This window comes from Hypanus sabinus, unplaced genomic scaffold (assembly GCF_030144855.1).
Source record: "Hypanus sabinus isolate sHypSab1 unplaced genomic scaffold, sHypSab1.hap1 scaffold_1460, whole genome shotgun sequence".
Classification (NCBI taxonomy): Eukaryota; Metazoa; Chordata; class Chondrichthyes; order Myliobatiformes; family Dasyatidae; genus Hypanus; species Hypanus sabinus.
Window position 1 is genome coordinate 16,888 of NW_026779534.1, and position 14,605 is coordinate 31,492.

Genomic DNA, 14,605 nt, shown 5'->3' on the forward strand with positions numbered 1-14,605 from the left:
AAGCTCATTCCACACAGCTATCACTCTCTGAGTAAAGAAATACCCCCTCATGTTTCCCTTAAACTTCTGCCCCCTAACTCTCAACTCATGTCCTCTAGTTTGAATCTCCCCTACTCTCAATGGAAACAGCCTGTTCACGTCAACTCTGTCTATCCCTCTCAAAATTTTAAATACCTCGATCAAGTCCCCCCTCAACCTTCTACGCTCCAATGAATAGAGACCTAACTTGTTCAACCTTTCCCTGTAACTTAGGTGCTGAAACCCAGGTAACGTCCGAGTAAATCGTCTCTGCACTCTCTCTAATTTATTGATATCTTTCCTATAATTCGGTGACCAGAATCGGCCATACTGCATGATCTCTTCTCGAGCTTTCCGCTCCATTGATTCTGTCGTCCTTTTTAACTTCTCTTACTTTCACTTTCCCTTTAACTCCAACCACCCATTTCCAGTTCATCCCCCTCCGCCCCGCTACTCCGTTTAAGCACACCCGTGTTGCAGACAGAGGCAAGCCAGCCAGCCAGAATTCGGGTGCGAGCCGTGTCCCTATTGAATCTCAGAGCAGGGAGGTCGTGCCACCATTGTACAACGTAGTTCTGATCTCCTCTACCTGCCGGAGGCCTCCCCACCCACGTCCACCAACACCCCATCGCGCGAGTAGGCAAAAGCCCGGTAGCAGTCGCGGGCCCAACGCCCGCTCGGAGGTCCGATGGCGGAGGAGAAGATGCTACCCCTCCGTCGTCCTCGAGGCTCCTGTACCCCCGCCACACCCTCCCCCACCGTTGTCAGCCTGTCTCCTGAACGTCTGTGGAACGGGAACAGAATGTGCCGACCCGTCTCCGCCTTGTGGAGTGAACAAGGACGGGCACCGCCCTCCGGAGCACCTCCTTCCCAGCGCCCCGAGTCTCTGACCGTGGAATCAGCCGTGCGTTGTCAGCCTGTCTCCTGAATGTCTGTGGAACGGGAACAGAATGTGCCGACCCGTCTCCGCCTTGTGGAGTGAACAATCTAACATAAGTTTAACATTACACCCCAACTCAGCCTTCCACGCTCCAAAGAATAGAGACCTAACTTGTTCAACCTTTCTCTGTAACTTAAGTGCTGAAACCCAGGTAACATCCGAGTAAATCGTCTCTGCACTCTCTCTAATTTATTGATATCTTTCCTATAATTCGGTGACCAGAATCGGCCATACTTGGCCACTCTGCATGATCTCTTCTCGAGCTTTCCGCTCCATTGATTCTGTCGTCCTTTTTAACTTCTCTTACTTTCACTTTCCCTTTAACTCCATCCACCTATTTCCAGTTCATCCCTCCGTCGTCCTCGAGGATCCTGTACCTCCCCCGCCCCGCCCGGTGCGCTCAGTGCTGGGGTGGGGGGGGGGGGGTTGCGCCTGCCACCCGTGGCCGGTGCTACAGGCCCAGCTCGGCTCTGGGCCCCACGGGCTGACCCGCCGACCTCTGCTCCCGCACGCAGATGTTCCAGCACCTGATGAACAAGCGGAGGCTGACGCAGTGGACCTTCGGTCCGGTCTCCAACTGCCTCTACGATCTGTCCGGGATCGACTCCTGGGGAGAGGACTACTCCGTCCTGGAGCTGGTGGTGGCCAGCAAGAGGACAGAGGTGTGTGGCCGTCGCTGGAGTTGGGAGGGTCCCACTGGGCGCAGGGACGGCGGGAGACAAAGGGAGTGAATGGGAAGGGGTGGGGTCCCATTGGGAGTGTGGACGGTGAGGGTGAATGGGAAGGGGTGGGTCCCATTGGGAGTGTGGACGGTGGGGGTGAATGGGAAGGGGTGGGGTCCCATTGGGAGTGTGGACAGTGGGAATGAATGGGAAGGTGTGGGGTCCTGGTGGGAGTGTGGACGGTGGGGGTGAATGGGAAGGGGTGGATCCCATTGGGAGTGTGGACGGTGGGGGTGAATGGGAAGGGGTGGGGTCCCATTGGGAGTGTGGACGGTGGGGGTGAATGGGAAGGGGTGGGTCCCATTGGGAGTGTGGACGGTGGGAGTGAATGGGAAGGGGTGGGGTCCCATTGGGAGTGTGGACGGTGAGGGTGAATGGGAAGGGGTGGGGTCCCATTGGGAGTGTGGACGGTGGGAGTGAATGGGAAGGTGTGGGGTCCTGGTGGGAGTGTAGACGGTGGGGGTGAATGGGAAGGGGTGGATCCCATTGGGAGTGTGGACGGTGGGGGTGAATAGGAAGGGGGGGGTCCCATTGGGAGTGTGGACGGTGGGGGTGAATGGGAAGGGGTGGGGTCCCATTGGGAGTGTGGACGGTGGGGGTGAATGGGAAGGGGTGGGTCCCATTGGGAGTGTGGACGGTGGGGGTGAATGGGAAGGGGGGGGTCCCATTGGGAGTGTGGACGGTGGGGGTGGACGGGAAGGGGTGGGTCCCATTGGGAGTGTGGACGGTGGGGGTGAATGGGAAAGGGGGGGGTCCCATTGGGAGTGTGGATGGTGGGAGTGAATGGGAAGGGGTGGGGTCCCATTGGGGGTGTGGACGGTGGGGGTGAATGGGAAGGGGGGGGTCCCATTGGGAGTGTGGACGGTGGGGGTGGACGGGAAGGGGTGGGTCCCATTGGGAGTGTGGACGGTGGGGGTGAATGGGAAAGGGGGGGGTCCCATTGGGAGTGTGGATGGTGGGAGTGAATGGGAAGGGGTGGGGTCCCATTGGGGGTGTGGACGGTGGGGGTGAACGGGAAGATGTGGGTCCCATTGGGAGTGTGGACGGTGGGGGTGAACGGGAAGGGGTGGGGTCCCATTGGGAGTGTGGATGGTGGGGGTGAATGGGAAGGGGGGGGTCCCATTGGGAGAGTGGACGGTGGGGGTGGACGGGAAGGGGTGGGTCCCATTGGGAGTGTGGACGGTGGGGGTGAATGGGAAAGGGGGGGGTCCCATTGGGAGTGTGGATGGTCGGGGTAAATGGGAAGGGGCGGGGTCCCATTGGGAGTGTGGACGGTGGGAGTGAATGGGAAGGGGTGGGGTCCCATTGGGGGTGTGGACGGTGGGGGTGAACGGGAAGATGTGGGTCCCATTGGGAGTGTGGACGGTGGGAGTGAATGGGAAGGGGTGGGTCCCATTGGGAGTGTGGACGGTGGGGGTGAACGGGAAGGGGTGGGGTCCCATTGGGAGTGTGGACGGTGGGGGTGAATGGGAAAGGGTGGGTCCCATTGGGAGTGTGGACGGTGGGGGTGAATGGGAAGGGGTGGATCCCATTGGGAGTGTAGACGGTGGGGGTGAATGGAAAGGGGTGGGTCTCATTGGGGGTGTGGACGGTGGGGGTGAATGGGAAGGGGTGGGTCCCATTGGGAGTGTGGATGGTGGGAGTGAATGGGAAGGGGTGGGGTCCCATTGGGAGTGTGGACGGTGGAGGTGAATGGGAAGGGGTGGGGTCCCATTGGGAGTGTGGACGGTGGGGGTGAATGGGAAGGGGTGGGTCCCATTGGGAGTGTGGACGGTGGGGGTGAATGGGAAGGGGTGGGGTCCTGGTGGGAGTGTGGACGGTGGGGGTGAATCGGAAGGGGTGGATCCCATTGGGAGTGTGGACGGTGGGGGTGAATGGGAAGGGGTGGGGTCCTGGTGGGAGTGTGGACGGTGGGGGTGAACGGGAAGGGGTGGGGTCCTGGTGTGAGTGTAGACGGTGGGGGTGAATGGAAAGGGGTGGGTCTCATTGGGGGTGTGGACGGTGGGGGTGAATGGGAAGGGGTGGGTCCCATTGGGAGTGTGGACGGTGGGGGTGAATGGGAAGGGGTGGGGTCCCATTGGGAGTGTGGACGGTGGGGGTGAATGGGAAGGGGTGGGTCTCATTGGGAGTGTGGACGGTGGGGGTGAATGGGAAGGGGTGGGTCCCATTGGGAGTGTGGACGGTGGGGGTGAATGGGAAGGGGTGGGTCTCATTGGGGGTGTGGACGGTGGGGGTGAATGGGAAGGGGTGGGGTCTCATTGGGAGTGTAGACGGTGGGGGTGAATGGGAAGGGGTGGATCCCATTGGGAGTGTGGACGGTGGGGGTGAATGTGAAGGGGTGGGGTCCCATTGGGAGTGTGGACGGTGGGGGTGAATGGGAAGGAGTGGGTCCCATTGGGAGTGTGGACGGTGGGGGTGAACGGGAAGGGGTGGGGTCCCATTGGGAGTGTGGACGGTGGGGGTGAATGGGAAGGGGTGGGTCCCATTGGGAGTGTGGACGGTGGGGGTGAACGGGAAGGGGTGGGTCCCATTGGGAGTGTGGACGGTGGGGGTGAATGGGAAGGGGTGGGGTCTCATTGGGAGTGTAGACGGTGGGGGTGAATGGGAAGGGGTGGATCCCATTGGGAGTGTGGATGGTGGGAGTGAATGGGAAGGGGTGGGTCCCATTGGGAGTGTGGACGGTGGGGGTGAATGGGAAGGGGTGGGTCCCATTGGGAGTGTGGACGGTGGGGGTGAATGGGAAGGGGTGGGGACCCATTGGGAGTGTGGACGGTGGAGGTGAATGGGAAGGGGTGGGTCCCATTGGGAGTGTGGACGGTGGGGGTGAATGGGAAGGAGTGGGTCCCATTGGGAGTGTGGACGGTGGGGGTGAACGGGAAGGGGTGGGGTCCCATTGGGAGTGTGGACGGTGGGGGTGAATGGGAAGGGGTGGGGACCCATTGGGAGTGTGGACGGCGGGAATGAATGGGAAGGGGTGGGGACCCATTGGGAGTGTGGACGGTGGGAATGAATGGGAAGGGGTGGGGACCCATTGGGAGTGTGGACGGTGGGGGTGAATGGGAAGGGGGGGGTCCCATTTGGAGTGTGGATGGTGGGGGTGAATGGGAAAGGGGGGGGTCCCATTGGGAGTGTGGATGGTCGGGGTGAATGGGAAGGGGCGGGGTCCCATTGGGAGTGTGGACGGTGGGGGTGAATGGGAAGGGGTGTGGTCCCATTGGGAGTGTGGACAGTGGGAATGAATGGGAAGGGGTGGGGTCTCATTGGGGGTGTGGACGGTGGGGGTGAATGGGAAGGGGTGGGTCCCATTGGGAGTGTGGACGGTGGGGGTGAATGGGAAGGGGTGGGTCTCATTGGGAGTGTGGACGGTGGGGGTGAATGGGAAGGGGTGGGGTCCCATTGGGAGTGTGGACGGTGGGGGTGAATGGGAAGGGGTGGGGTCCCATTGGGAGTGTGGACAGTGGGAATGAATGGGAAGGGGTGGGGTCCCATTGGGAGTGTGGACGGTGGGGGTGAATGGGAAGGGGTGGGGTCCCATTGGGAGTGTGGACAGTGGGAATGAATGGGAAGGGGTGGGGTCCCATTGGGAGTGTGGATGGTGGGGGTGAATGGGAAGGGGTGGGTCCCATTGGGAGTGTGGACGGCGGGTGTGAATGGGAAGGGGTGGGGTCCCATTGGGAGTGTGGACGGTGGGGGTGAATGGGAAGGGGTGGGTCCCATTGGGAGTGTGGACGGTGGGGGTGAATGGGAAGGGGTGGGGTCCCATTGGGAGTGTGGACGGTGGGGGTGAATGGGAAGGGGTGGGGTCCCATTGGGAGTGTGGACAGTGGGAATGAATGGGAAGGGGTGGGGTCCCATTGGGAGTGTGGACGGCGGGTGTGAATGGGAAGGGGTGGGGTCCCATTGGGAGTGTGGACGGTGGGGGTGAACGGGAAGGGGTGGGGTCCCATTGGGAGTGTGGACGGTGGGGGTGAACGGGAAGGAGTGGGGTCCCATTGGGAGTGTGGACGGTGGGGATGAATGGGAAGGAGTGGGTCCCATTGGGAGTGTGGACGGTGGGGGTGAACAGGAAGGGGTGGGGTCCCATTGGGAGTGTGGACGGTGGGAATGAACGGGAAGGGGTGGGTCCCATTGGGAGTGTGGACGGTGGGGGTGGATGGGAAGGGGTGGGGTCTCATTGGGATTGTGGACGGTGGGGGTGAATGGGAAGGGGTGGGTCTCATTGGGGGTGTGGACGGTGGGGGTGAATGGGAAGGGGTGGCGTCTCTTTGGGAGTGTAGACGGTGGGGGTGAATGGGAAGGGGTGGATCCCATTGGGAGTGTGGACGGTGGGGGTGAATGGGAAGGGGTGGGTCCCATTCGGAGTGTGGACGGTGGGAATGAATGGGAAGGAATGGGGTCCCATTGGGAGTGTGGACGGCGGGGGTGAATGGGAAGGGGTGGGGTCCCATTGGGAGTGTGGACGGTGGGGGTGAATGGGAAGGGGTGGGTCCCATTGGGAGTGTGGACGGTGGGGGTGAACGGGAAGGGGTGGGGTCCCATTGGGAGTGTGGACGGTGGGGGTGAATGGGAAGGGGTGGGGACCCATTGGGAGTGTGGACGGTGGGAATGAATGGGAAGGGGTGGGGTCTCATTGGGGGTGTAGATGGTGGGAATGAATGGGAAGGGGTGGGGACCCATTGGGAGTGTAGACGGTGGGGATGAATGGGAAGGGGTGGGGTCTCATTGGGAGTGTGGACGGTGGGGGTGAATGGGAAGGGGTGGGTTCCATTGGGAGTGTAGACGGTGGGGGTGAATGGGAAGGGGTGGGTCCCATTGGGAGTGTAGACGGTGGGGGTGAATGGGAAGGGGTGGGGACCCAGTGGGAGTGTGGACGGTGGGGATGAATGGGAAGTGGTGGGGTCTCATTGGGGGTGTAGACGGTGGGAATGAATGGGAAGGGGTGGGGTCTCATTGGGGGTGTAGACGGTGGGGATGAATGGGAAGGGGTTACCGCAAATATTGTAAATTTTCTCATAATTCAGCCTGGGTTAATCTGGGATTTGGACAGCCAGGGCTGCGTGTCTGGATTGGCCAGAAGGGGAACTTACCGGGGGCTCCTTGTCTCCCCTGCCCCAGGCTCTCTCCATCCTGGAACTGCCTCCCCTCAAGCAGCTGATCTCCCTCAAGTGGAACCGCTACGGCAAGTTCTACTTCTGGCTGCTGACCCTGCTGTACCTGGCCTACATCATCACCTTCACCCTCTGTTGTACCTACCGTCCCCTGAAACCGCGCACCAGCAACGTCACCGACCCCCGGGACACCACCGTCTTCGTGCAGAGAACGCTCCAGGTCGAAACCTCGCGTGCGTCTCCCAGTGTGAATGTGTGTCAGAGTGTGAGTGTGTGGGATTAGAAACATCGGTGCAGGAGTCGGCCATTCGGCCCTTCGAGCCTGCTCCGCCATTCAGTATGATCATGGCTGATCATCCAACTCAGGACCCTGTACCTGCTTTCTCTCCATACCCCCCGATCCCTTTAGCCACAAGGGCCATATCTAACCTCCTCTTAAATATAGCCAATGAACCGGCCTCAACTGTTTCCTGTGGCAGAGAATTCCACAGATTCACCACTCTCTGTGTGAAGAAGTTTCTCCTCATCTCGGTCCTAAAAGGCTTCCCCTTTATCCTTAAACTGTGACCCCTCGGTCTGGACTTCCCCAACAACGGAAGCAATCTTCCTGCATCTAGCCTGTCCGATCCCTTTAGAACTTTATACGTTTCAATATGATCCCCCTCAATCTTCTACATTCCAGTGAGTATCAGCCTACTCGATCCAGTCTTTCTTCATATGAAAGTCCTGCCATCCCAGGAATCAATCTGGTGAACCTTCTCTGTACTCCCTCTATGGCAAGAAGGTCTTTCCTCAGATTAGGGAACCAAAACTGCACACGATACTCCAGGTGAGGTCTCACCAAGGCCTTGTACAACTGCAGTAGAACTTCCCTGCTCCTGTACTCAAATCCTTTTGCTATGAATGCCAACATACCATTTGCCTTTTTCCCCGCCTGTTCTACCTGCATGCCCACCTTCAATGACTGGTGTACAATGACACCCAGGTCTCGTTGCACCTCCCCTTTTCCTAATCGGCCACCGTTCAGATAATAATCTGTTTTCCTGTGTGTGTGAATGTGTGTCATTGTGTGATATTCTATATGTATGTGAGTGTGCGTGTGAATTTGTGTGCGTGCGTGAGCTTCAGTATGTATGAATGTTTGTGCGTGTGTGAATTTGTGTCAGTGTGTGCGAAGCTTTACGAATGTGAGTGTCTGTGTGAATTTGTGACAGTGTGTCAGAATCTGTATGAATGTGAGAGTCTCTGTGAATTTGTCAGTGGGTGAGATTCTGTATATATGTGTGCACATGTCAATCTGTGTTAGTATGACAGATTCGGTATGCATATGAGTGTGTGTGAATTTGTGTTACTGCCTGAGATTCTGTATGAATGTGAGCGTCAGTGGGGGTACAGTCAGTGACACAGTGTCCTGGGGGAGAGGGGTCTCTGAGGGACGGTGTGAGGGAGAGGGATTAACGTCAGTGGGGATACAGTCAGTGACACAGTGTCCTGGGGGAGAGGGGTCTCTGAGGGACGGTGTGAGGGAGAGGGATTAACGTCAGTGGGGATACAGTCAGTGACACAGTGTCCTGGGGGAGAGGGGTCACTGAGGGACGATGTGAGGGAGAGGGATTAACGTCAGTGGGGATACAGTCAGTGACACAGTGTCCTGGGGGAGAGGGGTCTCTGAGTGACGGTGTGAGGGAGAGGGATTAACGTCAGTGGGGATACAGTCAGTGACACAGTGTCCTGGGGGAGAGGGGTCTCTGAGGGAAGGTGTGAGGGAGAGGGATTAACTTCAGTGGGGATACAGTCAATGACACAGTGACCTGGGGGAGAGGGGTCACTCAGGGACGGTGTGAGGGAGCTGGATTAACGTCAGTGGTGATACGGTCAGTGACACAGTGTCCTGGAGGAGAGGGGTCACTGAGGGACGGTGTGAGGGAGAGGGATTAACGTCAGTGGGGATACAGTCAGTGACACAGTGTCCTGGGGGAGAGGGGTCACTGAGGGACGGGGTGAGGGAGAGGGATTAACGTCAGTGGGGATACAGTCAGTGACACAGTATCCTGGGGGAGAGGGGTCACTGAGGGACGGTGTGAGGGAGAGGGATTAACGTTAGTGGGGATACAGTCAGTGACATATTGTCCTGGGGGAGAGGGGTCACTGAGGGACGGTGTGAGGGAGCTGGATTAACGTCAGTGGTGATACGGTCAGTGACACAGTGTCCTGGGGGAGAGGGGTCACTGAGGGACGGTGTGAGGGAGAGGGATTAACGTCAGTGGGGATACAGTCAGTGACACAGTGTCCTGGGGGAGAGGGGTCACTGAGGGACCGTGTGAGGGAGAGGGATTAACGTCAGTGTGGATACAGTCAGTGACACAGTGTCCTGGGGGAGAGGGGTCACTGAGGGACGGTGTGAGGGAGCTGGATTAAGGTCAGTGGGGATACAGTCAGTGACACAGTGTCCTGGGGGAGAGGGGTCACTGAGGGACGGTGTGAGGGATAGGGATTAACGTCAGTGGGGATACAGTCAGTGACACAGTGTCCTGGGGGAGAGGGGGCACTGAGGGACGGTGTGAGGGAGAGGGATTAACATCAGTGGGGATACAGTCAGTGACACAGTGTCCTGGGGGAGAGGGGTCACTGAGGGACGGGGTGAGGGAGCTGGATTAACGTCAGTGGGGATACAGTCAGTGACACGGTGTCCTGGGGGAGAGGGGTCACTGAGGGACGGGGTGAGGGAGCTGGATTAACGTCAGTGGGGATACAGTCAGTGACACGGTGTCCTGGGGGAGAGGGGTCACTGAGAGACGGTGTGAGGGAGAGGGATTAACGTCAGTGGGGTTACAGTCAGTGACACAGTATCCTGGGGGAGAGGGGTCACTGAGGGACGGTGTGAGGGAGCTGGATTAACGTCAGTGGGGATACGGTCAGTGACACAGTGTCCTGGGTGAGAGGGGTCACTGAGGGACGGGGTGAGGGAGCTGGATTAACGTCAGTGGGGATACAGTCAGTGACACGGTGTCCTGGGGGAGAGGGGTCACTGAGAGACGGTGTGAGGGAGAGGGATTAACGTCAGTGGGGTTACAGTCAGTGACACAGTGTCCTGGGGGAGAGGGGTCACTGAGGGACGGGGTGAGGGAGCTGGATTAAGGTCAGTGGGGATACAGTCAGTGACACAGTGTCCTGGGGGAGAGGGGTCACTCAGGGACGGTGTGAGGGAGAGGGATTAACGTCAGTGTAGATACGGTCAGTGACACAGTGTCCTGGGGGAGAGGGGTCACTGAGGGACGGTGTGAGGGAGAGGGATTAACGTCAGTGGGGATACAGTCAGTGACACAGTGTCCTGGGGGAGAGGGGTCACTGAGGGACGGTGTGAGGGAGAGGGATTAACGTCAGTGAGGATACAGTCAGCGACACAGTGTCCTGGGGGAGAGGGGTCACTGAGGGACGGGGTGAGGGAGAGGGATTAACGTCAGTGGGGATACGGTCAGTGACACAGTGTCCTGGGGGAGAGGGGTCACTGAGTGACGGTGTGAGGGAGAGGGATTAACGTCAGTGGGGATACGGTCAGTGACACAGTGTCCTGGGGGAGAGGGGTCACTGAGGGACGGTGTGAGGGAGAGGGATTAACGTCAATGGGGATACGGTCAGTAACACAGTGTCCTGGGGGAGAGGGGTCACTGAGGGACGGTGTGAGGGAGAGGGATTAACGTCAGTGGGGATACAGTCAGTGACACAGTGTCCTGGGGGGAGAGGGGTCACTGAGGGACGGTGTGAGGGAGCTGGATTAACGTCAGTGTGGATACAGTCAGTGACACAGTGTCCTGGGGGAGAGGGGTCACTGAGGGACGGTGTGAGGGAGCTGGATTAACGTCAGTGTGGATACAGTCAGTGACACAATGTCCTGGGGGAGAGGGGTCACTGAGGGACGGTGTGAGGGAGCTGGATTAACGTCAGTGGGGATACGGTCAGTGACACAGTGTCCTGGGGGAGAGGGGTCACTGAGGGACGGTGTGAGGGAGCTGGATTAACGTCAGTGGTGATACGGTCAGTGACACAGTGTCCTGGGGAGAGGGGTCACTGAGGGACGGTGTGAGGGAGAGGGATTAACGTCAGTGGGGATACAGTCAGTGACACAGTGTCCTGGGGGAGAGGGGTCACTGAGGGACGGTGTGAGGGAGAGGGATTAACGTCAGTGGGGATACGGTCAGTGACACAGTGTCCTGGGGGAGAGGGGTCACTGAGGGACGGGGTGAGGGAGAGGTATTAACGTCAGTGGGGATACAGTCAGTGACACAATGTCCTGGGGGAGAGGGGTCACTGAGGGACGGTGTGAGGGAGAGGGATTAACGTCAGTGGGGATACAGTCAGTGACACAGTGTCCTTGGGGAGAGGGGTCACTGAGGGACAGTGTGAGGGAGAGGTATTAACGTCAGTGGGGTTACAGTCAGTGACACAGGGATGGGGGAGAGGGGTCACTGAGGAACGGTGTGAGGGAGAGGGATTAACGTCAGTGGGGATACGGTCAGTGACACAGTGTCCTGGGGGAGAGGGGTCACTGAGGGACGGGTTGTGGGAGAGGGATTAACGTCAGTGTGGGTACAGTCAGTGACACAGTATCCTGGGGGAGAGGGGTCACTGAGGGACAGTGTGAGGGAGAGGGATTAATATGTGTCAGAGTGTGACACACTGACATTACTGAATGTGTCTTTGTTGTGTCAGTGTTCCTGTGTCTGAGTGTGTGTGTGTGTGTGTGTGTGTGTGTGTGTGTACGTGTGTGTGTGTGTGTGTGTGTGTGTGTGTGTGTGTGTGTGTGTGTGTACACGTGTGTGTGTGAGTGTGTGTGTGTGTGTGTACACGTGTGTGTGTGAGTGTGTGTGTGCGTGTGTGTGTGAGAGAGAGTGTCTGTGCACGCGCAAGGGTACGGAGGCTGGGCGGACGTTCCCGAGATTGTCAGTGAGAGTGAACGGACGGGGTCGCGATGGCAGATTTGGACTCCGGCCTCCGCGCTGACCACTGATGTTCTGTGACCCACAGGAAGCGTACAGTGCAGAGGGTGACCACATCCGGCTGGTGGGAGAGGTGGTCAGTGTCATGGGGGCGATCGTAACGCTATTGCTAGAGGTAACGACAGATCACCCCGTCCCTCAGTGACCCCTCTCCCCCAGGACACTGTGTCACTGACCGTATCCCCACTGACGTTAATCCCTCTCCCTCACACCGTCCCTCAGTGACCCCTCTCCCCCAGGACACTGTGTCACTGACTGTAACCCCACTGACGTTAATCCCTCTCCCTCACACCGTCCCTCAGTGACCCCCCTCCCCCAGGACACTGTGTCACTGACCGTATCCCCACTGACGTTAATCCAGCTCCCTCACCCCGTCCCTCAGTGACCCCTCTCCCCCAGGACACTGAGTCACTGACTGTATCCCCACTGACGTTAATCCCTCTCCCTCACACCGTCCCTCAGTGACCCCTCTCCCCCAGGACACTGTGTCACTGACAGTATCCTCACTGAAGTAAATCCAACTCACTCACCCCGTCCCTCAGTGACCCCTCTGCCCCAGGACACTGTGTCACTGACTGTAACCCCACTGACGTTAATCCCACTCCCCCACACCGTCCCTCAGTGACCCCTCTCCCCCAGGACACTGTGTCACTGACTGTATCCCCATTGATGTTAATCCCTCTCCCTCACCCAGTCCCTCAGTGACCCCTCTCCCCCAGGACACTGTGTCACTGACTGTATCCCCACTGACGTTAATCCCTCTCCCTCACACCGTCCCTCAGTGACCCCTCTCCCCCAGGACACTGTGTCACTGACCGTATCACCACTGACGTTAATCCAGCTCCCTCACACGGTCCCTCAGTGACCCCTCTCCCCCAGGACACTGTGTCACTGACTGTATCCACACAGACGTTAATCCAGCTCCCTCACCCCGTCCCTCAGTGACCCCTCTCCCCCAGGACACTGTGTCACTGACTGTATCCCCACTGACGTTAATCCAGCTCCCTCACACTGTCCCTCAGTGACCCCTCTCCCCCAGGACACTGTGTCACTGACTGTATCCCCACTGACGTTAATCCCTCTCCCTCACCCCGTCCCTCAGTGACCCCTCTCCCCCAGGACACTGTGTCACTGACTGTATCCCCACTGACGTTAATCCCTCTCCCTCACACCGTCCCTCAGTGACCCTTCTCCCCCAGGACACTGTGTCACTGACTGTATCCCCACTGACGTTAATCCAGCTCCCTCACACCGTCCCTCAGTGACCCCTCTCCCCCAGGACACTGTGTCACTGACTGTATCCCCACTGACGTTAATCCAGCTCCCTCACCCCCTCCCTCAGTGACCCCTCTCCCCCAGGACACTGTGTCACTGACTGTATCCCCACTGACGTTAATCCAGCTCCCTCACACCGTCCCTCAGTGACCCCTCTCCCCCAAGACACTGTGTCACTGACAGTATCCCTATTGACGTTAATCCAGCTCCATCACACGGTCCCTCAGTGACCCCTCTCACCCAGGACACTGTGTCACAGACTGTAAACCCACTGACGTTAATCCCTCCCCCTCACACCGTCCCTCAGTGACCCCTCTCCCCCAGGACACTGTGTCACTGACCGTATCCCCACTGACGTTAATCCCTCTCCCTCACACCGTCTCTCAGTGATCCCTCTCCCCCAGGACACTGTGTCACTGACTGTAACCCCACTGACATTAATCCCTCTCCCTCACACCGTCCCTCAGTGACCCCTCTCCCCCAGGACACTGTGTCACTGACCGTATCCCGACTGACGTTAATCCAGCTCCCTCACACCGTCCCTCAGTGACCATCTCCCCCAGAACACTGTGTCACTGACTGTATCCCCACTGACGTTAATCCCTCTCCCTCACACCGTCCCTCAGTGACCCTTCTCCCCCAGGACACTGTATCACTGACTGTATCCCCACTGACGTTAATCCCTCTCCCTCACACCGTCCCTTAGTGACCCCTCTCCCCCAGGACACTGTGTCACTGACCGTATCACCACTGACGTTAATCCAGCTCCCTCACCCTGTCCCTCAGTGACCCCTCTCCCCCAGGACACTGTGTCACTGACTGTATCCACACTGACGTTAATCCAGCTCCCTCACCCCGTCCCTCAGTGACCCCTCTCCCCCAGGACACTGTGTCACTGTCTGTATCCACACTGACGTTAATCCAGCTCCCTCACCCCGTCCCTCAGTGACCCCTCTCCCCCAGGACGCTGTGTTACTGACTGTATCCCCACTGACGTTAATCCCTCTCCCTCACACCGTCCCGCAGTGACCCCTCTCCCCCAGGACACTGTGTCACTGACCGTATCCACACTGACGTTAATCCCTCTCCCTCACACCGTCCCTCAGTGACCCCTCTCCCCCAGGACACTGTGTCACTGACCGTATCACCACTGACGTTAATCCAGCTCCCTCACCCCGTCCCTCAGTGACCCCTCTCCCCCAGGACACTGTGTCACTGACTGTATCCCCACTGACGTTAATCCAGCTCCCTCACCCCGTCCCTCAGTGACCCCTCTCCCCCAGGACACTGTGTCACTGACTGTATCCCCACTGACGTTAATCCAGCTCCCTCACCCCGTCCCTCAGTGACCCCTCTCCCCCAGGACACTGTGTCACTGACCGTATCCCCACTGACGTTAATCCAGCTCCCTCACACCGTCTCTCAGTGACCCCTCTACCCCAGGACACTGTGTCACTGACTGTATCCCCACTGACGTTAATCCCTCTCCCTCACACCGTCCCTCAGTGACCCCTCTCCCCCAGGACACTGTGTCACTGACTGTAT

At 58.6% G+C, this 14,605-nt stretch overlaps 1 protein-coding gene across 1 annotated transcript in view; it reads left to right on the top strand.

Annotated features, from left to right (window-relative positions):
* The window catches only part of LOC132386996 (transient receptor potential cation channel subfamily V member 6-like), a gene marked incomplete at its 5' end in the record, with an annotated part of 84,724 nt that overhangs the window by 13,086 nt on the left and 57,033 nt on the right, over positions 1-14,605 (top strand). Inside the window, 3 exons of the mRNA XM_059959353.1 lie at positions 1,474-1,620; positions 6,796-7,008; positions 11,814-11,900. Of these exons, the coding sequence (XP_059815336.1) occupies positions 1,474-1,620; positions 6,796-7,008; positions 11,814-11,900 (447 nt within the window). The remainder of the gene's footprint in view (positions 1-1,473; positions 1,621-6,795; positions 7,009-11,813; positions 11,901-14,605) is intronic.